This window comes from Leishmania donovani, chromosome 10 (assembly GCF_000227135.1).
Source record: "Leishmania donovani BPK282A1 complete genome, chromosome 10".
Lineage (NCBI taxonomy): Eukaryota > Euglenozoa > Kinetoplastea > Trypanosomatida > Trypanosomatidae > Leishmania > Leishmania donovani.
In genome coordinates this window covers 385,661-407,836 of record NC_018237.1, presented here as the reverse complement: position 1 = coordinate 407,836, position 22,176 = coordinate 385,661, and the positions used below count along the sequence as shown (strand labels likewise).

Sequence of the window (22,176 nt, the reverse complement as noted above, 5' to 3'; positions counted from 1 at the left end):
CAGCGGCGCACTCGCGCGGCGCGGCAGTGCCTGCAGCGGCAGCGCGAGCGGCGCCGCCTGCGCAAGGAGCTCGGCATCGCCCACGACGCGCGGCTGCGACTGTGCGCAATCAACGCCGTCAAGGTGCAGCAGTGGTGGCGCCGTGTGGTTGTCGAGAAGGCGTACTGGCGCCGCCGCACAGCAGAGGTGAAGGAGCAGCGCCGCCTCCAGGCGGAGGCAGGACGACAGGCGCACGCGGCAGCCACAATTCAAAAGCGGGTGCGCGGCATCCAAGCGCGTCGTTGCGTGGCGCAGCTGCGCGAAGCCCGCAAAGCCGAGGAGCTCGCGCTTCGCCGCCGCCGCGATGCCGCCACGACTGTGCTGATGATTGTGCTGCAGGAGTACGTCCTGCGTCAGGGCCGCCTTCACCGTGAGGCGTTGGCGCTGGAGGAGAGCAGGGCAGAGGCGGCGCAGCGCATCGCGGTGGGTTGGCGTCGCTGTGTTGAGCGTCGTCGCCTAGAACTCGCGGTGGAGCGCGCTCGACAGCTGCGCACGTCGTCGACGCGCATTCAGCGGGCCTGGAGGCGCTACGCCGCAGGGCGCCAACGCCGCTATCTCCGCCAGCTGCGCCACACACTGCAGGAGGAGCGGCTGTCGCGCGAGGCGCATACTTACGAGGTCATTCGCCTTCTCCAGTGCTTCGGTCGCAGCGCGCAGGCGCAGCTGCTCGTGCGCCGCCTCAAGGCGCGTCAAGGGCGCACCTTCATGGAAAACCTCTTTCTTGTTCAAGCAGCCGGTCGCGGTGCCTTGACCAGAGCAGAGTTGGGTCGGATGCATGTGGCGGAGCAGGCAAGGCAGCGCGCCGAAGCCGCGGCCCTTGAAACGCGGCGCTGGCGCGCCATCTGTCTCTTGCAGGCCCTCTTACGAGCGCACGCCTCCGCAGCCCTGGTGCAGCAGCGGCGGCGAACAATGCTAGCAGAGAAGCTTGTGGTGCGCACCACCGCAGCACGCGAGATGCGAGCAGACGCTGCTGCCAGAGTGCTGCAGCGCGCCGTGCGTCGGTACCGAATGCAGCAGCGCACCGCGGCTGCCGAGGCGGAGGCGGCAGCCGCGCTGGCTTTTCTGAGTGCGATGGCTCACCGCCTCCAGCAGGCGTGGCGCGCGTTCGCGGCGCGGCGCGAGCGGCGCTATCGTGCTGCCGCCGTGGCTCAGTGTGCGCGCAAGCGGCTCGAGCGGGAGGAAGTGTGGCAGCTGGTTTGGCACGATCAGTTCACCGAGCTCGATATGCTGTGTGTGCTTGAGCGGCAGTACATCGAGGAGCAGCAGCACGTGGAGCGCGTCCGGCTCTACAACTACCTGTGTGACCCGAACAGTGCCACCAACGACGGCTGTTGCGCTCAGACACCTGGTGCCTTCAACGCAGACGCGGACTTGTTGAAGTGGGCCACCCTGTACGACGAGTGAAGTGAAGGCAGTCTCAGAGCACCTTTCTCTGCGCGCACGACTTGGAGCGTGTGCGTGGGTGCCGCTGCGTGGCTCCTCTCCTGATCTGCTCACTGCCCTCCCCACCTCCCCTCGCCACACTCGCCCTCCCTTGACACACGCACGTCCCCACGCGTGCGCAGCGGAGCGCCTCTTCTCTCGTGTTGTCAGTGTTTTATTATTCTTTTCTACGCGCATGTACAGCCAAAGACACCTCCCCCCCCCACACACACACACAGACACCACCACCACCACCACCATGCTTCGCCGTCTCCGCCCGGCCCGGCCCTCCACCCCACCCCGCCCGCCCCGCGCACCTCCCAGGGCGTTTCGTTCGGCTGTCGAGCGGGGGGAGGGGGTTGGGAAGGGCGTGCGGCTTCGTCACGAGCACGACGCACAAGCGTCGACATGATCAGCAGTGCCGGGAATGTCTTCCAAAAGCCCACGGCCGCACCAAGGATGCTCTTATCTTCGCTCTTCTTCGCTTTGGCACCCACAACTACCGGCGCGCACCACCATCACGCCCCCACCCCTCTGTCTCCCTCTCTCCTCCCCCCCCTCTCCCCGCCCCTGCATGTCCGCCCGCCATCTCGCCCTGTTACTCCCTGGGCGTCTATCCCTCTTTCTCGTGCCGACATCCACGCGTGCCTGTGGATGCGTCGACCTTCCGCTGCCACAGGCAGCAACACCAGCAACGCGCGTACACGCACGCCACTATCACGCCCACACAGTCACGTAACCCTTTTCCTCTCTCTCTCTCTTTACATGCGAAAGAAGATGAACGCAGTCGACCAGGCATTCATGGCGAGTCTGGACGCAAAGTCCAACGTGCACCAGCTGGCCAGCGGCATGCGCTTCAAGATCGTGAAGAAGGTGACTGACACGGCTTCCACAAAGTCGCCGAACGTGTCGGACCCGTGCTCGGTGCACTACCACGGCTCCCTGACGAATGGCAAGGTGTTCGACAGCTCTATGGATCGCGGCCACCCCGCCACATTTTCGCCGAGCCAGGTGATCAAGGGATGGACGGAGGCCCTCCAGTACATGGTGGAGGGAGAGGAATGGGAGGTTTACTTGCCTCCGGATCTGGCGTACGGCACGCGCGGTGCCGGCGGTGTCATTCCGCCGAACGCGGCTCTCGTGTTCAAGATCCGCCTGCTGAAGGTGATGCAGGGCGGCAAGCCGGGTGAGGACGGCCACAGGAAACTGGAGCAGGCCCTCTCCAAGGCCTACGCGGAGCTTTGAGCGGCTTCCCCGCTGTCAGGCCGGAGGTGCGGCAGGGGGGCGGTGAGCCATCCCGCGGGAGGGGGCGCGGTGGCGGTGGCGGTCGGCTAGGATGGCGGGGAGCTGTGTACTGCGCGGACAGATGGAGAAGTCAGAGCGGCAGAGATGATGAGTTTCGCAGTGGATGCGGGGTGGCATATAGGTGCGTCACACATCGATCCCTCCCCTTCTCCCTCTCACTACCCGCGTTGTGGGGCACCTCTCTGTTGGGCAACGCTCCCTGCTCCTTCCTCCATGATGTAGATGGTGGTCAGTGGGTGTGGGCCCTTCCTCCCACGTCTAGGTTTTCCGTTTTTTTTTTGTGTGTGTGTGTTCTTCTTGTAACGCCTTCTGGTGTCTCCTCTAATCCTCAGCGTGCGCGCGCCTCTGTGCGTTATGCGTGCGTCAAATTCAGTGGCTCCCATACCCCCCTACACGCACTCTCTCATGCGCCCACGAGGAGGAGGGGGGAGCCTCCACGCACAGGCCAGGACGCTGAGTTCATGCGCTGCGTCACCGAAGAAAAAGTAGACGTGCAGCGGCCAAGAGAGAAAAGAAAATGCTTTCGCCGCCTGCTGCGTGAAGGGAGTCGTCATGCGGGCAGTAAGGCACGCGTCACCACATTCCTCGCCCTGCTTTCTCCAAACTCATCGTGCACGGATGGCGCCCCTTCGCTGTCCTCTGCCATCCCAAGCCGGCGCCTACCCTTCCCTCCCCCCTCCCCCTCTCTGCGCAACGCCATCCAAGTCGAAGCATATATACATATACATATCTGCACCTTCGCATCTCCGCCCGTCTGTCCACGCGCACACGCACAGCGACGAGCAGCAGCCAGCTCTCGTCTCTTCCGCGCTGCCCTCTCCCCCCCCCCGACGTCGCTCTGTTGGTGCGGTAGGCGATGCTCAGCCATGATGCGCATCGCACCGCACACGCCCCCGCCTCACCCCGCGGGACTCAATCGCAGCGAGCACATCGAGGCAGGGCTTCCGGCGCGTCTGCAGGGAAGCAGCGGTGCTCCCAAGCCCACGATGAGCAACATGGCCCCTCCTGACCCGCGCCTTGGCCACGTGGCGGACACCACAAACGGAGGCAGCAGCATCAGCGGTATCCCCCACGAGGAGCCTGTGCGGCGTTCTTCGGAAGTGGCTGCCTCGAGCACGGCGGGGCGTTACGAAGCTGAGCAGAAGCCCTTCGTAGGCATGTCTGCCATCGCCCTCCAGCCACCGCCACCCTTTTCGATGCGGCATTCGACGGCTGCGCCATTCTCCTCGTCCTCTGTCCAACTGAGCCCCCTCGGCGACCGTGCTGGCGGCGGCACAAACAACCACAGCAGCAGCAGCAGCAGCAGCAGCAGCAGCCACTCGGCTAGCCACACTTCATCCCACTACCTCGTCGCCATCCAGCGAGACCTCGAAAGCATTGTGCGCCTCCAGCAACTGCAGCTGCGGGAGAGGAGGGTGTCGCTTCCATCCGAAGCAAGCACTACAGGAAGTGTTCCGAGGGTGTGGATTGGCTCCGAGAAGGTGGTGGCAGCTCCATCAGCGACGGGCGCGCACTACCACATCACCGCCTCCGTCGACAACGCTGATTCGGCGATGCATCTCCAGTCCATCGACCATGCAATGCGATCATCGTTCGAAGGTGAAGCCGCGGCGCACGCACCCCCTCGCCAGCAGCAGTCACAGCAGCCGCTGCCCCTTTCGTATCATCCGCGCTTGACGGTGGCACCCGCCGGTGCTCACGCTGCGAAAGCGTCCGACGCGGCGCCGCAGCTGTCACTCGGCCCGTGGCAGTCGAGTTTGCAGGGCGACAACGACATGCTTCTCTCACCGCCACCGCATGTCGCCAGCGGGGCCAGCATCTCCGCTGGTGCAGGCGGCTTCGTTATGCATCAGCAGCAACAACAGCAGCCGCCGCCACCACCGCCCTCATCCTCTCCCATTCCGGCCTCTCTCGTGGAGTATCAACGTTATCTCATGCAACTGGAGCATCAGCAGCGCCAGCACCGCGAAGTGCTGCGACGGCACCGCAAGCAGCGGAAGGAGGAGATGATGGCGGCCGCACAGCGTGGAGCAGCGATGATCACTGTGCCAGTGAGTATGACGACGCCACCACGGCAACGAACTGGCGTCGGTGCCGCGACCGAGGACCGACGCGACCGAAGCCCGCCACTCGCGATGATGATGCAAACGTTACGGCAGCGCCGAGGCGACGGCCGCGGCATCTACAGCGTCGACACGCTGTACGGTGACACCTCGTCCTCCGCCAGCAGTAAGACGGCGCCCTCGGCAAAGCAGCAGCGGGGCCGGCACTCGCAGAAACAGCGGCACCCCACGACGCCGTCGCCAACCCCAGCAGCAGAAGCCCAGTTGCGCGACCGTAGCGGTGGCCAGCGAGCGAGCTCCAGGCGAGGTCGCGGTCGCGGTGCTGAGGGCGCCGGCCCGTCTGCGACCAGAAGGGCGGGAATACCAGCCGTGGCGCTGAGAGACGCGCCAGCGCGCAGTGGGCATCGTCAGAGTACACCGAAACAAGAACAGCGGCGGAAATCAAATGTGCGGAACAGTCCCGCCAACAGTCGCTCAAGATATGTGAGCCCGCAACGACTGGCGACCGCGGTGGGGAAAGGGCGGGATGTTCAGCACTTGCTGCTGCACACGCCACCATTGATAACGGGCTCTCTTCCCAGGTCTTCCCTACTCGCATCTGGGCCCACGGACGCAACGCCCGTACGGGAGTACGCTGAAACGGCGACGCTGGCGCATCCGCAGTCCTCCTCTCCGGTGGAGGCCTTCGCCGACGCGCTGCTGATGGACGTGAACGGGGCACCCGGGACCGTCGGCGACGGCGCTTCCGCAGTAGGGTCGTTGCCGGCACCGCCACCACACTTGATGGCCACACACTCCTTCGCCGGGACGGCCATAACGAGAGAAACAACCCCCTACACGGCTGTCGGTGGCACAGCAACCGCGCCGGCGCCTATCGTTTTCGCCATCGCACCTAGCGGTGCGGTCCTCATGCCCCCTGGCGACGTCGCGGACGACCATCGGAGTGCGGCGGAGATGGCGCCAGCAGCAGAACAGAAGTCCCGGCATCACGGAAGCCGCGATCAACACCAGGGCACGAGCGGGGAGAGCGATCTCACCACCATGACTACCACCACGCCTGCATCGTCTACCGAGTCGTCGCCCTCACGTGAAATGGGGGCACACACCGCGAGAGCGGAAGGAGGCGCCAGGATGCATGTGAAGGGCGGCGCCGCGACGCCTGCTGCGATGCGTCCATCGGCGGCCATCGCTGCCATCCTGCAGCACCCGGACGCCACAGCAACTGCGCACTCCCGCCGTCAGCAGCGCTCCCGCAGCGCTGATCCGATCCTCGTCCACGGCAACAACGGCTTTAACTGGCGCCTGACGCGGCGTCGCATCCGTGGCGCTGGAGCCACCACCACCGGGGCCGAGACCCACCACAACTACCCAGACGTTCATCGCAAGACTCGCCACCACCTTCACAACGGTCATCACCATCGCTCCATGGAGGGCATCAGCAGCACAACACCCGAGCACGGCACGGGTACGCCGCGAAGCAGCCGCTACAGGTACAACAGCAGCAGCACGACACGACAGCGGAAACAGTCGCGGCAACTGTCAAAACACACTCCGCACAGCGCCAGCGGCGCGGATACCCGCAGTGACGGTCATGACGGGGGCATCAAGCACCCCGTCGATGCCGCGAAGCAGCGGCCCGCGAGTCCAGGAGGCGGTGGCAAGGCACATGGACGTGCCATGCCTGGCAATGGCAACCGTAATGCGATCACCGCTGCAGCAACACCTTCCTATAGCTGCCCCGCAGGCGGTGATGCGGTGAGCCGGCTAGCGCATTCGCGGCCGCTTCCACCATCGCGGAAAGCGGCCGCCATCTGGCAGGACGTTAAACTCATGTGGACCCCAGCGCCAGCATCGCAGGCCCCCTTCGCCGCTGTCTACCGCTACCACCCTCACACGCACCCCCCGGCTTCCTTTCACGCACAACAGCAGCAGTCGCTGGTCTATCGAGATGTGTCGCCGTCCGCATACGCGGGAAGAACTGCTGAAATTGCGCGAGGCCACACAACAGGTCGTGCCTCAGCTGCAGCCGTGAGGGATAGAGTAGCATCACGAGCTCTGACAGGGGCTGCAGGAGCCTCGCCCTCCGCGCCGTCGCCGCCACCTGTTGCCCTCCCCCATACACAGCAGCAGATGGCATCTGCCGGCGCACCACTTCTGTGCATGACAGACAGCCTCATCGGTGCTGCATTGCGCGATGTCCTGCCAGTGTGCCGAGCTCGTCAGCGCGAGGTGGCGCGTGAGGTGACCCGTAGGCGATACCAGATTTTGCCGGCAGGCGTCGGTTGTGCCACCGCCTCGGCGACCGTGCTCTAGCTCGTTCGGCGCTGTCACCGTGCTGAACCTTATTGCCCTTCCTCCACGCCGCCGCTTTTAGTGGCTCTCCCTGTGCGCCTGCGACAGCGGAGGGGGCGAAGCGGGGGGATACGATGGATGCGCGCGCGTATCGGTGTCTTGGTCGCTCTCCAGTCCACCCACCCACCCCTCCTGTTTCGTGGCCCTCGCATCTTGTGTGTTCCTCCTTCCTTTTCCTTCCAACAACACCCACACACCACACACATACACAAACGGCTGCCGTCCGCCGTCCACAACTTGCCATCGCCACGGCGTAGACGTCCACTGTATATCACCCTCACCCCAAGAGCAAGACCAGCACGAGCAACACACACACACACATAAGCGCACACAGCAGGTGTGCAGATATGCGCGTGCGTGTATGTACGTGTGTCTGTGTCCATGTACGTGGTAAAGCAAGCCCATACGAGCCCACCGGAGGAGAGGCGCGGGTTGTTCACAGCATCGATCTGGTAATCCTGCGCTCCTTTGGCCGCCTCGGACCGTTCGCGCTCGGCAGACGCCAATCCGTCTCCCGAGCCTCGCCTCACCGACTTCGAGCGGCGACTTGCTCACCCGCTTCGCCTCCATCACTCTTTTCCCATCCTCGATTGCTCGCCTCTCAACCCCACTCGCACACACGCCGCAGCCTCCACAGCCGCCATCGCCACCACCACCACCCACCCACCCGTCAACCTTCCCTCCACCCCACCCACTCCCGCACCACCATGTCCCGCACCAAGGAGACCGCCCGCGCGAAGCGCACCATCACGTCGAAGAAGAGCAAGAAGGCGCCGAGCGCGGCGTCCGGCGTGAAGAAGTCGCACCGCCGCTGGCGCCCGGGCACCTGCGCGATCCGCGAGATCCGCAAGTTCCAGAAGAGTACGAGCCTGCTGATCCAGTGCGCGCCGTTCCAGCGCCTGGTGCGCGAGGTGTCGAGCGCGCAGAAGGAGGGTCTGCGCTTCCAGAGCAGCGCTATCATGGCGCTGCAGGAGGCGACGGAGGCGTACGTTGTGTCGCTGATGGCGGACACGAACCTCGCCTGCATCCACGCGAAGCGCGTGACGATCCAGCCGAAGGACATCCAGCTGGCGCTGCGCCTGCGCGGTGAGCGCCACTAAGCCCACACCCTCCCTCCTCTCTGTCTCTCTTAGATCTCTTTCAAAGGTCGTGGTGGAGATGAACATCTCGGCTCATCTCCTCCCGGAGAGGGAGAAGCACTGGGCCTCTGCACGCGGCAGCGGCACGCACACGCGCAGATGTCTGCGTGTGTAAGGGGCGTGGCAGGCAGCGTGTGTGCCTCCACGCTGCCGCGCACGCCGTATCATAGATGCACTTCTGTTTTTTATTATTTTAAATGCGCCATGCAAAGGGGAGAGGGGAATATGTTCTGCGTAATGTGCGCGCACTCGATCTCTGTGACCCGGCGATGGCGTGCGTGAGAGAGGGCCGTGCGTGGGTGCGATGGACGGCGTCGTCCTCACACTCCGTGCTGGCCGGCAGCTGAGGAGAGAGCGCAGAGGACGCAAAGGTAGCGAGCAAGGAGCGGCACGCCCACGCAGTGCGCGCGCGTATAGGTGGATGCCTCTCTGCGCGATGCGTGCGTGTGCCTGTGCCGCGCAAGTAACGAATGACGCGCCAGCGGTGCTGCTGCCGCTGCTTTCCGCCCACCTCATCGAAGCGGCCCCGTCGTCGGCACACAGGGGCGTCTGCGCTGCCGGCCCTGCGCTGATCCGCTTGTACGTGCGGCGCTTCAGCCCTCTACGCAGCAGCGGGGTGGGAGGGGGGTCAAAGCATACCTGACCCCAACCTCCTTTATAACCGCTCAACAGCAACCTCAGGATGACGCGGCAGATGTGCGCGCCGCTGGTCTCCTTCACTTTCGCGCCCCCTGCCCCAACTCACCCACCCACCCCCCCCCTCCTCCTCTCCTCCGCCTTCCCGTTAACATTCGGATGCGCGCATGTGCGCAGTGCATCCTCAGCGCAGTCCACACCGCCATCGTTCTCCCCGCCACGCCCCTTCCACCCAGACCAGAGAAAGAGCCGTAGCCACGTAGGCCACCGCACCCGAGCACGACCATCGCGTGTCACCATGGGCCGCGTCAAGGTGACACCGAAGGGGAAGGTGAAGAAGAACATTCCCATCACTCGCGTAGGGAAGAAACAGTACCTGAAGCGGCGTTTTGCCCACGTCCGCGCCGTGGACGTCGCCGGCGCCAACAACCGCTTTACCCAGAAGTACTTCGAGGGCAACAACACCGCCGAGCAGACCTTCACTCGTCTCGGCCTCGCCATCGACCCGAGCGCGCCGAAGTCGGTGACGGAGAAACGCAAGGCAAAGGTGCGTCCGCAGACGCGTCGCGTCTTTGAGGAGCAGAATGAGCTGGCGGAGCACGAGAAGATGGTGAAGGCGACGAAAATCGGCCGCCCGGTTAGCGAGCAGGAAGGGTCCACCATTGCGAACCTGATCGAGCGTTACGGCACAGACCTGAAGCGCATGACACTGGATCGAAAGCTGAACCCGTTCCAGCTGAACATGCGCCAGCTGCAGCGGCAGATTGTGAACTACCTCAAGTGGGAAAAGGCAGCCTTCCCAAAGCAGTTCGCCGAGGCGGAAGAGAAGGGCTGGTTTTCAGTTGAGCAGTTCGCCGACCCACACCTGCGCTCCGGTCAGCGGGCTTAGTCGGTGTGCGACTTGGGCCTTCGACAGTTGCCGGTGCTGCCCTTCCTTTCGCAAGACTGTGATGTGCCCTCCTGCTTGTGTCTCCTCTTCGCCATCACAACGTGTAAGGAAAGAGGGGTGACGTCGTGTCAGCGACGATTTTTTTTGTTGTTTCCTTTACGGTGGGTGTGCGGTTGTGGCGGTGGACACGCCGTCCCCGCCGCTGCTTGCTAGTGCCGCTGTTGTTGCCGGTGTCCCTCTGCCCTCCCCCCTCTCCTCTCCGGTCTCTCACGCTCCGTTGTGTGTCTTCCTCATCGTGTAACTTCATCTACTAAAAAGGCTGTCGCCGCTCTTGCGTCCCACCACCACCCCTTCTTCAACCCTGTTGGCCGGCCACTGTCCTTCTCCTGCCTCTCTCCTCGAATTATTCACGTGCGGTCTGCGAGGGAGGGGGGGGGGCAAGAGCGATAAACAAAGAACGAAACGACAACAAGCGATGCGAAGAAGCATCCGGCGCGGCATCATCACCATTGCACCAAGAAACGGCCTACCGAGTAGGACGGAATGGGATAGGGACGCTACAGCAGCACCCGCATCACGAGCGCCGCGCTCATCCAAGAAGGTATCCGCGCGCCCCTTAGCGGAAGAGGGGGGAAGCCCAGTCGCATACCCCCCCCCTCCCCACGCTAGTAGCAGGCTGGGAGCACCCTTAGCCGCTGTCCGTCCCTCTGCTCCGCTTCACATTATCGTTGGGGGCGAATCCGCATGGCGGTGGTGATGCAAGCAGCGCCTTCGCTTCTCCACCCTCTCTGGGTTGTTGCACCGCTGCCGCGGCGGCGGCTTAGTCCACACACACACGTCTCCATCCCTTCCTGCACAGACCGTTACCATAGCATTTGTTGGTTGACGGACATGTTTTGCATGAGCGAATACTCGGCCCTCCCCTCCCCACGCATCCGTCTCTGCCTTCCCTCTTCTGTGCGTCGTAACTTGTGAGCGAATACGGGCATACACGGTGCGGCGCAAAGCACTTGGCCGCTGCCCTCATTCTCCCTCCTCCCTCCTCCCTCCTCCCTCCTCCCTCCTCCCTCCTCCCTCCTCCCTCTCGCGCACGCGTCGTCCATAACAACGGAATCGAAGAAGATCCGCCAGCGACTCAAGAGAACGATGTCGTTTGAGGATGTCGGTGTGGGCTTCGTGCAGCACTACTACAACTTCTTTGCCAACCAGCGCGACCAGTTGGCCGGTATTTACCGCCCCAACACGTTGTTGACGTGGCAGAAGGAGCAGGTGCAGGGTGTGGACGCGATCATGGCACGTTTTGCGAACCTGGGCTTTACAGAGGCCGCCTTCAAGCAGGACAGTATCGACTGCCAGCCCTCAATGAGCGGCGGTGTGATCGTCATCGTGAACGGCGAGGTGAAGTTGAGGGGTGAGGATCACTCACTCAAGTTCAACGACTTCTTCCACCTGGCGCAGGACAACGGTCAGTGGTACGTGTCAAATCAGGTCTTCAACCTTGTCGGTGGTGGAGGTCAGTAAGCAACCGTAGCTGAGGACCCAGTCGCAGGTTCCTGGTACGCCGCACCTGCCACAGTCCCCCTTCCCTCTCCTTCCTTTCTTACTGTACCCTCCGCCCGCTGCACGCGTCTCGCCCCAGCCTGGAAGCTGAGCAAGAGAATTCGCTTTCTGATCATTGTAGTCCCATCAGCACAGCAGCCATCGTCATTTTTGCGCCCCACTCACCTATCCCTACTTCTCACCTTGGCCTCTCGCACACACGCAGGGACATGCCCCCTGTGTGGGCGTGTCTGCGCGCGCGTGTGGAGGCGTGCGTTGAGGGGATGCGGTGGTCGTCGTGGGATGGTGGACGTGGAGAGCGAAGAAGAACCATGATAGCAGGACACGCATACATACATGTGTCCGAAAGGAAAAGGCGGCGTGGACTGGTGTGTGTGTACGTGTGTGTGTGGGCGCTCCCTCTGCACGCTCACTTGAGTAATGGCTATTAGTGAATCGAGTGGCTCCCTGTCCCTCCTTAAAGCGGCACAAGCAAAGAACCGGGTGCACGCGCGTAACGGCGCCTCATGTGGCGTCGTAACGCGTCACTCTGTGTGTGTGTGTGTATGTGCGTGTGCGACCGTGCTCGTGTCTACCTCATCGCACATCATGCCACTCTCCCCTACCTGCTCCTCCCCCTTCCTCCACCACCGCTGTTGGTTCTGCGTTGAAAGGCTCTTACTACTATCCACGGCCACGCTATCATGGATCGTCTGTACCGCACCACTGTCGAGCCGGTGCTCCTGCGAGAGCGCCAGCAGTGCGGCGAAGAGGCAGAGGTGGCAGATCTTGCGAGCGTGCTCCATCGTGCGCCCAAGCTGGACTTCCACTGCCACCTTAACGGCAGTGTGTCGGCATCGCTGCTGGCGCACCTGGAGCGGCTTCTCATTCACGACGGTGCTCCGGTAAACGGGGCGGATGGGGACAGCGGCAGGGCCGGCGATGCCGAGGCGGGTCATATCCTCTTCTTCGACTCTCAAGAGAAGCGAAGGCAGAACGTGCTCACAGTAACCCCGGCGGACAGCGCCGACAGGGCGGCGGTGGCGGCGGCGGCAACGCCAACGGAACGGATGCATTACTGCTTCACCGTCTTCGACGCCATCTACAAGGTCATGACGAACCTCGCGTTCACCCGACTGGCTGTGCAGGACATGCTCTTCACCAGCGCCGAGGAGAACATCATTGTAATGGAGATTCGGACGTCGATGCGGGACGGGCTTCGACGCACCTTCCGCCGCGACGCGGCAGACGAGGAGGTGACGAAGCAGATGTACGTGGACACGGTCATTGAGACCGTCGAGCACATACTCTCCGGTGGTTTGGTCGACTTAGCGACGGGTGAGCTGCTGACCGCAAGCGCATCGGCGCAGGTGTTGGCGTGGGGTGCGGCCTCTGTGACGCAAAGGGGTGCAGCAGAAGACGAGGCCGGTGAACAGGCGGCCGCGGCGCCATGGTGGCAGCTGTACGAGCGCGTCTATGGCAGCCTCCTGCAGCCGCCGTGTGAGTCGTCATGCGTTCAAGAACGCCGCCGGTACTTTCTCGAGCATATCTTTAGGAACTTGACGGAGCGCATGCATGTGCGCCTGCTGCTCTCCGTCAACCGTGGTGCCACGGCAGCGGCCGCCTGGGAAGCCGCGCGGCTCACCACGAAGACGCAGCAACGGCAAGCCATGGAGTTCCACTCGTGGTGCACGGCCCACATGCGGGAGCGCAACGGCGAGGAAGCGAGGCGCGGCACAGCCAATAACGATTCGTCGTCCCCGGGCTCGCCAACCAGTGCTACCCCCTCCTCCTCCTCCCCCTCCTCTTGCCTGCATCGCCGGCTGCGCAAGACGTGCTGGGTCACCGGTATGGACCTCTCTGGCAACTGCTACAAGGGCAAGTACGCGGAACTGGAGCCGGCGCTGGCTGCCGCGCGCAGGGGAGAGGCAGAAGCGCAGGACAGCAGCGGCATACGCGTCACCCCCTCCATCACGATTCACGCAGGGGAGAAGCAGGACCCGCAGGAGCTGCACGAAATGGTGCTGTTCGCGCCAGAGCGCTGGGGCCATCTCGTCTTCACGGACCCCGCGAACTTGTCTGCGATCCTCGCGGCGCAGCAAGGGATTGAGCTGTGCCTCACGAGCAATATGCTGACGGGAGGCCACTCTCACGTTGTGGACCACCACCTCGGTGACCTCCTGCAGCTTTGGGAGTCCATGCCAGAGAGCCGTCGGCGCCGTGGCAGCGACACAGAGGGCAGGAGCGCGTTTCCGTGTTACGCGGCCACAGAGGCGGTCCGTCTTGCCCATCGGCAGGCACGCGCGATGCGTCGGTGTGGCAATCTGACGGCCGTGACCGATCCATCAGGGGCAGCGGATGCTGACAGCAGCGATGCAGCGAGCACGTTTGTGTTGCCGAACATCTCCTTCCACACGGATGACCGAGGTGTCTTTGGCACTACACTGTCCAAGGAGTTGCTCTTGGCCTCTCAGCACCCCGCCATCAGGCAGCTGTGCAACCGGCTGACGGCAAACGCGGCGGGTGCGACCAGCGGCGATGCAGCGGCGGAGACGCCGTCCACAGCGGCCCTGGCGCACTTCTTCTGGTTGTTTGAGCGTTTGTCCTTGGCGCAGCTCTTTGAGCTGCCGTTGCCGGTGCAGCTGCTCGCAGCCGCCCTCTATGAGCACTACTCGTGTGCGTCCGAGTCGGTCGCGGCCCATAAAGGCGGTGCTCTCGAGGTGCTACAGGGAGCGGAGACGGGCGACTGGCGCGACTGGCCGTCTTTCGTGCGTGTGTGCAACAGCGTTGCTGCCTCCCCTGTAGAGGCAACGGCCACGCTGTCGGCGACACCGCTGCCATCGCGGCTCAGTCGGTGGGAGTGGGCGTGGCTTACCAAGTGTTTTGACCGCTACTACGACTAGCTTGGTGGCGCAAAGCCGGCCCTCGGCCATACCCCATCTCAACCTCTCCGGCTCCCCCGCGTGCGTGTGTTCTCCGTAACGCGACACACACACACGCAGGTAAGCGTTGGCTGCCCCACCGTAAGCCCAGTTGTATTGGGCATGGCTCCTCAGCAGCACTCAGATCTTGCTCTGCTCTCCTCTCGGCGTCTCAGTTCACTTGCGGACCTCTCGCGTATCGCCTGAAGTGGTGGCCGACGGGCCGGCACTTAGCCACCAACACACGTACACGCACCTTCCTCTCTCTCCGCACCCTCCCGCCTGCACGGCGTTTCTTCTCTGTTGAAGAGGAAAGGTGCTGACGTATTTCAGCGCTCTCGCCATCTTGCAGGGTCGGCAGCGCCTTCGGCGGCGTCTCCTGCACAGCATGTGTGTGTGTGTGTGTGTGTGTGACTCTCTTCTTTTGAAAGGTCGCCGTGCAGAACGGATCGAGGGAAGGAGCCGGAGCGGCACTGCCGCACCGCCCCCTTCACCCATCCTCCTATGCGTGTGCATCTCCGGCGGTCTCCACATTGCTGGCCTCTTCAATCCTCCCGCTCGGTCTCCATCCCCTCACCCTCTCTGGCACCTTCCTCTGTGCAGACGACCGCTATCCAGTACTGGATATCGGTGTGTGTGCGTGTGTGTGAGTGTCTTCCTATAGAGACGCTGAAGAATACCAACAAAAAAAGGGAAACGTCCGGCGTTAGAAGGGCAGTCATGTCAGGCACGGGACGCCGTCGCAGGGTCACCCACACAGACAGACGGACCGAAGGCGAGAGGGCGTGCGGGCGTGCGGAGTGCTGTGTAGACAGGGGGTGCGTCGAAGCCTCACGGCGAAGGGAACGGCGCATTGCCAGTGTGTAGCTGTGCGTGCTTGCTGCGTGCGTGCGTGTGTGTGTGTTTGTCTTCCTCTCCACGGGCAAGGGGCTGCGCAGGCGCACAGCTGCATCCCCATATCCATGCAGCCGTACCCGCATATACGCCACCGCCTTCTCGCTCCATTTTGTTTTCTTTGGCTGTCAGCTTTACGTGATGGTCACCACCATCAGCAGCACCACCGTCAGCCATCCTATAACGCCGATCTCCCCTCTCCTTTCTTCTCTGATAGCGGGGCGCCATTGCGTCATCGTCTGTGGAGTCGCCACCCTCATCCGCTCTCGTGCATTTTCGCATAACTTGCTCATCCCTCCCCCACCCAACACACACACACACCACACCGCCCCCCCCCCTTCCTCTTCCTCTTCCTCCTCTTCCTCTTCGTCCTCTCTTTACCGCCACCACGGCGACAGTCGGCACCACCGGCAGCACACACAAACACACGCACACGCGCACCGCATATCTCATCTCAGCCGGCACTCGCTGCTCCGCCGACACACACACACACACCTTTTTTTTTTTGCTTGCTCTCCTTCTCCGTCCCTCCGCATCGCATGTAAGCGCGTCCGCGTGTGTTATCGGGCCCACGCACTTGCATACGAAAGCTGTGCACACGGTCCGCGGAAGGCACCATCACACACCCGCGCCACACTGCTCATCGTACTCCACCTGCTCGTTTTGTTTTTCGTTGTTTCTTTGTTGTCCAAGTCCTCTGCGGATTCGTGCCCTCCCCCTCCCTCTCTCGCCCTGCGTGATCGCGAGTGTGTTGTGTGGGTGTGCGCCGCACTGCCCCCGCCATCATCTAGCGGCGGCTGTCCCGCACCTCTGTCTTTAGTCACCATGCCTCCCAAGAAACGCAAAGCCGTGGGGTCGAAGAGAGATGCCACCACCGCCACGGCGGCAGCAGCAGCCACAGCAGCGAAGACGCGCCAGCGCAAGACGGCAGGAACGAAAACCGCAGCAGCTTCGAAGAAGAGTACGTTCAAGCCGGCACCCAAGAAGCGCGCTGCGCAGCTGCCCTGCACCTCACCAGCCGCGCGGATGGCCTCGAAAGCTGCTACACGGAAGGCAAACATCGTGAAGGTCACCGCAGCTTCCGCAACCAAAACGAAGGCGGCTCCGGCACAAAAGCCAAGCAGCAGCAGCAGCAGCCACACAAGCATTCGTGCCGAATCACAGCAAGCGGCAAACACCCCGGAACGTGGTCCAACAGCTGAGAAGATCGCCGTCTCTAGCTCAGAAAGGCGCAAGTCGTCACCGTCACCGCAACCGCCTGTTGCAGCTGAAGCGGCGGCCGCGACAGCGCCGGCACCTGCCGCCAGAGCACATCGAAAAGGCGCCACGGTCAAGCATCCTCCTCGAACAGACGAGGAACTCGACGATGGCGGCGGCATCGCCAGTAGTGCCGCTGAGGAAAAGACGGAGAGGACGTACAGAAAGGATGCACATGGCAATGCGACGGCGGCACCATCAACGTTAACAGCGCGGACATCAACGGCGACGCGATCGTCGCGGCCCATCGTCGTGGTAGCAAACAACGAGGATGAGAGTGAACAAGAGGGCAATGATGGCGAAGATACCATTTTCTTCGGCAGTGACGTGGTTGACGCCACAAGGAGCGACGGCGACGCTCGGCAGAGTCAGCTCGACGCTCCGCCGCCGCCTCACCCCTCACTTGCGGCGTCGACGGCCGCAGCAGTGGAACAGCATCTCGTCACGTCACCAGAGGTCCTGCCGACTCATCCCCTTCGCCTCCTCCACGGCGGAGCTGGCGGTCGTGGCGGCAGCAGCAGCAGCAGCAGCAGCAGCGCCACCCTCGATCTCCGCGGCTGCCCGACACCGCCACCGCCGCTGCTGCAGCCGGCCGTGCGCGGCACCCGCAAACAGACATCCGACGGGAACAACAACGGCGCCGACAGTCCAAGCCGCCAAAGCGCTGAGAGCAGCCCAGAGGCCCTCATGGCGGACAGCGAGAGCAAGCCCAGCAGCCACCGGTGGCAGCGGCAGTTGCTAGCCGGTGGCACCCCCGCTACGCAGCGTCTGCGCGAAAAGGACGCGTTGCAGGATGGCGGTCACAGACAAGTCGGCAGCCCTCCCGCGCATGCAGCGGAGACCGTCAAGCAGCTGTTCACCGAACCTGTGCGCTCCATCTCAGCCACTTCAACGCCCGCTGACGACTCGCCGAATGGCACACTCATCATGAGCCACGGCAGCGAGGAAGACGGCGTCGAGGAAGCAGACGCTCCGGGACTTCACCGACGGCAGCGGCAACACCACCAGCACCTGCCACCTCCCCTAGACGTCAGCAGCATCGCCACCCACAGTGACAGCGAGAGCCGATGGAGCGTGGGGAGGGCAACCGAGGGGCCGCCGCTGCCGCCAGGCTCTGCCACAGCTGTCACGCCGCCTCCGCTGCCCTCGTTGGTGCCGCGTGCCAGCAGCGCCGGCGGTGCGCAACTTTTCCATCGACATCACCGCCACAACAGCGGCGGCGTCACAGATGACCTTTGCCGCGGCACATCAACGCGGCTGTTGTCGACTCAATCGTCGGCACTCAAGGACGATGAGGCTTCGCCGTCGCTTCAGCACAAGGCCATGGCGTCTGCCGCTCAGTCGATCCCCGCTCCCGCAGGCCGCCTGCGTATGGGCGGCAACACGAGCCGCCAGAGCTCTCCCTCTTCATCGTACGTGTGGCTGAAGCGGACGGCGGGTGGGGATGCGGTGGAGGCGAGCCACCCCGCTGCGCCGACATCCTCGGCGGCCTCGACACTCTTCCCTGCTCACCCGCCCTTCCAGCAGCAGCAGCAGCAGCAGCAGTGGTCGTCGTACGCCTGCCCTCACCTGAGCTTCACCTCACCATCCTCATCGCAGCTCTCAAGGCTCGCGGATATAGATGTGATAACGGAGGCCGACGCCGACGCCGAAGGCGGTCACGCCGCGACGACAACGACCCCGCAGCGGCTGCGGCTGCGAGAGCCGCCTGTGTGGCGTTCCCCGCAGATTACGCAGCTGCCCAAATCGTTGAGCGTCTCGCCGGTGTCTCTGCGCGGTGACAGCCGCAAAGGCGGTGTGAAAGGCGACGCCGCCTCGTCCCTACCCCAGCCCCTGTCACAGACGCAGCCCGCCGCGCACTCTGTGTCTGCAGCCTCCAGCTCCACGGGAGAAGCAACACAGACGCTCGCTCAGGCCTCTGCGAACGCGGCGGGTGGCTTACAGGCCTCACTGCACGTAGTGCCGAGTGGGCCGACTGCAGCACCGGCTGTCAGTCGACCGTCGACGCAGCTCATCACGAAGGCAGCGGCAACGCGGCCCATAGCTTCTCCTGGCACCATGTGGATCTGCTTGGATGACGACGATTGCGCCGGTGATGACAGCGACAGCGAAGGCGAGGGCGTTGTCGGGGAGGCCAAGACGGCGGCGCCACTCCACAACGGCAGCGATGTTCCTCTCATCTCCGTGAAGATGGAAATCGACGCGGAGACGGACGCAGTATACACGCCGCCTGAACACACAGCGGCTGCCGCCGCATCGCCTTCGCCGTCGGGGTCGTCACACAAGGGGGGCGTGGCAGTGGGCGGAGAAGAACAGACAGAGGCCCCTGGGCGACTGAGAAGCCGACGCCCCAGCCCGAGCAAGGCAGACAGCGGCGGCGCTGGCGTTCGCGTGGACCAGTCAAACATTCCCGTCCTGTCGCCAGCACAGGCTCGCCGCCGGCCACCAGCGGAGAAGAGCCATCCCATTGCCGAGATCTTGTCCCCCACCTTCCGCCCGCGTCGACGTCCACCAGATACGTCTGCCGATCCTTCACACTCGCTCGGCGCTGGCAGCGCCACCCACCAGCGGCTCGCAAGCTGGCCAGCGTCTCACTGCTACATCAACCTGGACGACGACACAGAGGACGAGGACGCCGAAGAATCACCGCCGCGCCAGCGCGCACGAAACGCGCATGCGCTCGACGGGGCGGTGTACTCAGCGCAGCCCATGTCGTCAGCGTCGGTTGCAGACGTCTTACCTGCGCTGCTTCGCGCATCGACAGTCACCGGCGCAGACGCGCGCTCTCAGCTATCCCTGCCGTTGATTATCGACGATGACGACGACGAGGGCGTGCCGGAAGTCGGCAGTGAGACGCACACGAAGGAGTCTGGCGATCAGGAGGTGAGGTGCGAAGGGCTGTCGCCGAAGCCGCCAAAACCGAAGAGAGGCACCTGTGTGGAAGGGGCGAACGAAGTCGTTGCCAACGAGGAGGATGACGACGGCCTGCTCAAGAGTCCGCAAAAGCCGCACGTGAAGGACTTCATCTTCCCAAACCGCTTGGATCCAGAGCTGCGCCCTTCCAGCCCCCTCTACCGGAGCATCCACGCGTACCAGCAGCAGTATCAGCAGCAGCAGCAGCGGGCACAGGGGAAGGAGGAAGAGGAGCACGCAGCACGGCACGCTGCCGCCGCTGCCTCACCGCTGCAGGAGGGCGTCAATGCGGACTGCCGCCATCTACCGCAGAGTGCCGCAATCCCTGTGGTGATCGGCAACACAAAGGGCGCCTCACCCGACGACGTCGCAGCGGCCGGCCAGGCAGGTCACAAACGCAGTCGTGCGAAGGACGCGAAGACCGGGGCGGCGGCGCCGGCGCTGCCGGACTGGGGCCGGCCAGCCGACACGCTCTTGCGCGACTTCTTCCCAACGAAGTTCACGAAGAAGAGTTTTATGGAGGCGGCGAAGAATGTGATGTCTCCGATGCACTTCCTCGAAGCCGGTGACTTCTGGGCCGCCTTCGCTTCGGCGGAGTTCGTTGGGGAGGGAAGCTTCGGACTTGTGTGGCGTTGCCTCACGGTGGACGGTGACCTTGTCGCGGTGAAGTCGTGCCCCATCATCCTGCGCACCAAGGCCAACATCGAAGACTCCTTCTCCACGATCCGCGAGATCGCCACAATGCGCTTCCTGAGCGAGATGCAGGTGCCCTATGTCCTTCCGCTGCACAGCGCCTTCTTTGTGCACGCGCAGGAGGCGCTGCCGCCGCTGGCACAGGAGGCGCTGGAGTGGCGCCAGCGGCTGCGCAAGCGAGCCGAAGAGGCGGCGCTGGAGGTGGAAGTGCGGTTGCTCGCCCGTGGCGGAAACCGCCGCGCCTCGCACACGGGGGCGGAAGAGGATATCGAGGACGCGCCGCTGACCCTGGAGCAACAAGTCGCCGTGCAGATGGAGCGGCTGACCGCTGCGGAGGGACCAGAGGAACAGGCCACGCGTGCACGGCTGCAGTCGGTCCGTCTGCCACGCTTTCTCTCCATAACCCACGACGACTTGACCCAGAGCGACGCAACGGTGTTTCTCGTGATGGAGCTGTGCGACGGTGACGTGGAGGGCATCTCCCGCAGCGACGGCGTCGCGAAGGGCATGGTGTACTGCGTGAGCTCGGCGCTCGCAGCGATGCACGAGCTGGGGCTGCTCCACCTCGACCTCAAGCCCAGCAACATTCTCTTCGCCTACGAGCACGGGCCTTCGCAGCAGCGGCTGCAGCGCTTCAGCGCGTCGGGCCCCGCGACGGACGCGGTCAAGTTTTACCTTTCCGACTTTGGCAACTGCCGCCTTGTCGGCCCAGACCCCATGGACGAAGTACAGGATTCGTACGGCACCTTCGAATACATGGATTTGCGCGCGCTGCGTGACGCCGTGTGTGGACGTCCGACCGACGCCTTCAGCCTCGGTGCCACGCTGTACGAGCTGCTCTACGGAAGGCGGCTGTACCCAAAGTGCGTGGATCCACGCTGCCGCGGCGAGGAGGACCACTCACGCGAGTGCTTCGTGGAGGCGGCGAGTCAGCCTGTTGTGTTGCCCACGGTCGGGCCTCCCACGACAGCAGCGATGGTGACGCCGGTGACAACGATCGGTCTCAACGCCGCTGCCGCCGGACACGCGCGCGGCCCTCATGCAAACGGTGGCACCGGTAGCACCAGCGGCCTCATCTGCAGCGGGCCCGCTCTAACACCTCTGCAGTACCTCACACTGGCGCTACTGCGGAAGCCCTGGGCGGAGCGCATGACCGCGGAGGAGTGCCGCCGCTACCTTGTGCAGACATTCCACATCACCCAAACCGAAGACTCGAGTCCTTGAACGTTCTGCCATCTTGTCACCACCGTACTTCTTCGACTGGATGCTCATCACTTGAACACAGACACGCGCACCTGCCTCCATCGCCCCCCACCACCACCACCACCACCTCCACTTGCTGTCGTCTCTGGCGCCCACGTGGCTGTGTGCCCGCGCTTGTGTTTGTGGCCTGGACGTGTGGGGAAGGCACAGATGCCCTTCGCCTTTCACCGCCTACGCAACATCTCGTTTCTCGCAGGATGCGAAGGAGAAAACGCACATCGCTCGCAACGCATGGGCAGTAGAAGATGGGTGGGTGGGTGTGGGTGGGTGGGTGTGGGTGGCAAGGGAGTGTACGCGCCCACTGATGCGGCGGCTGTCAAGGCGGCACCAGCCTGCGCCACCCACCTCCCTCCCTCCCCCTTCCACTTCACCAATCCTTCGTGCATGCTTCTTGCTCTACTCTCCGCGTCACACCCTCAACCCAGCTTGTCGCGTCGTCCTCTTCGCTTTTCTGCACTTCGCCATCGCCGTGGCCATTGAGCGAGAAGGCGTCTTTCGGTGTGCCCCTTCCACAGACGCGCGCGCACGCGGGCATCGCCCCCTCGTCTCCGCTCTGTACTCCTCTATCGACACGGTCTCTTCGCCTTCATCTTCGCCATGTACCAAGCAATCACCCTTGCACGCGCGACGGCGTGCACGGCTGCAGCGGCGCCTACATATGCGTTGGCATTTCACCGACGCCGCCTGCACACGACAGCAGCCCTTCGGGGCTCCTCGAACAGCTCGTCATCCTCGGCAGCGACGCCACACAAAGGCACGCGCGCGTCGGCTGCTGCAGCAGTGGCGGCCGGTGTCGTTGGCGGCAGCGGCTCTGGAGCCAGCGACAGCGATGGCAGTCGCAGTCGTGCACC

At 63.8% G+C, this 22,176-nt stretch overlaps 7 protein-coding genes across 7 annotated transcripts; all 7 read left to right on the top strand.

The window, feature by feature from the left end:
* Window positions 1–2,226: 2,226 nt before the first annotated feature.
* On the top strand, window positions 2,227–2,706 carry LDBPK_100940 (FKBP-type peptidyl-prolyl cis-trans isomerase, putative; the record flags this gene model as incomplete). The annotated part of the gene is made up of 1 exon (XM_003858882.1): window positions 2,227–2,706. The coding sequence occupies one exon, from the start codon at window positions 2,227–2,229 to the stop codon at window positions 2,704–2,706; it is 480 nt and encodes a 159-aa protein (XP_003858930.1).
* Window positions 2,707–3,632: 926 nt separating this feature from the next.
* Window positions 3,633–7,142, top strand: LDBPK_100930 (hypothetical protein, conserved; the record flags this gene model as incomplete). The annotated part of the gene is made up of 1 exon (XM_003858881.1): window positions 3,633–7,142. One exon carries the CDS (start codon window positions 3,633–3,635, stop codon window positions 7,140–7,142), a length of 3,510 nt encoding a protein of 1,169 aa, XP_003858929.1.
* Window positions 7,143–7,888: 746 nt separating this feature from the next.
* Window positions 7,889–8,281, top strand: LDBPK_100920 (histone H3; the record flags this gene model as incomplete). Its single annotated transcript, XM_003858880.1, has 1 exon — window positions 7,889–8,281. The coding sequence occupies one exon, from the start codon at window positions 7,889–7,891 to the stop codon at window positions 8,279–8,281; it is 393 nt and encodes a 130-aa protein (XP_003858928.1).
* Window positions 8,282–9,254: 973 nt separating this feature from the next.
* Window positions 9,255–9,845, top strand: LDBPK_100910 (hypothetical protein, conserved; the record flags this gene model as incomplete). Its single annotated transcript, XM_003858879.1, has 1 exon — window positions 9,255–9,845. The coding sequence occupies one exon, from the start codon at window positions 9,255–9,257 to the stop codon at window positions 9,843–9,845; it is 591 nt and encodes a 196-aa protein (XP_003858927.1).
* A 1,146-nt stretch (window positions 9,846–10,991) lies between these two features.
* Window positions 10,992–11,366, top strand: LDBPK_100900 (nuclear transport factor 2, putative; the record flags this gene model as incomplete). Its single annotated transcript, XM_003858878.1, has 1 exon — window positions 10,992–11,366. The coding sequence occupies one exon, from the start codon at window positions 10,992–10,994 to the stop codon at window positions 11,364–11,366; it is 375 nt and encodes a 124-aa protein (XP_003858926.1).
* Window positions 11,367–12,088: 722 nt separating this feature from the next.
* LDBPK_100890 (hypothetical protein, conserved) lies at window positions 12,089–14,287 on the top strand (the record flags this gene model as incomplete). Its single annotated transcript, XM_003858877.1, has 1 exon — window positions 12,089–14,287. One exon carries the CDS (start codon window positions 12,089–12,091, stop codon window positions 14,285–14,287), a length of 2,199 nt encoding a protein of 732 aa, XP_003858925.1.
* Window positions 14,288–16,024: 1,737 nt separating this feature from the next.
* Window positions 16,025–21,286, top strand: LDBPK_100880 (protein kinase, putative; the record flags this gene model as incomplete). Its single annotated transcript, XM_003858876.1, has 1 exon — window positions 16,025–21,286. The coding sequence occupies one exon, from the start codon at window positions 16,025–16,027 to the stop codon at window positions 21,284–21,286; it is 5,262 nt and encodes a 1,753-aa protein (XP_003858924.1).
* Between the last annotated feature and the right edge of the window lie 890 nt (window positions 21,287–22,176).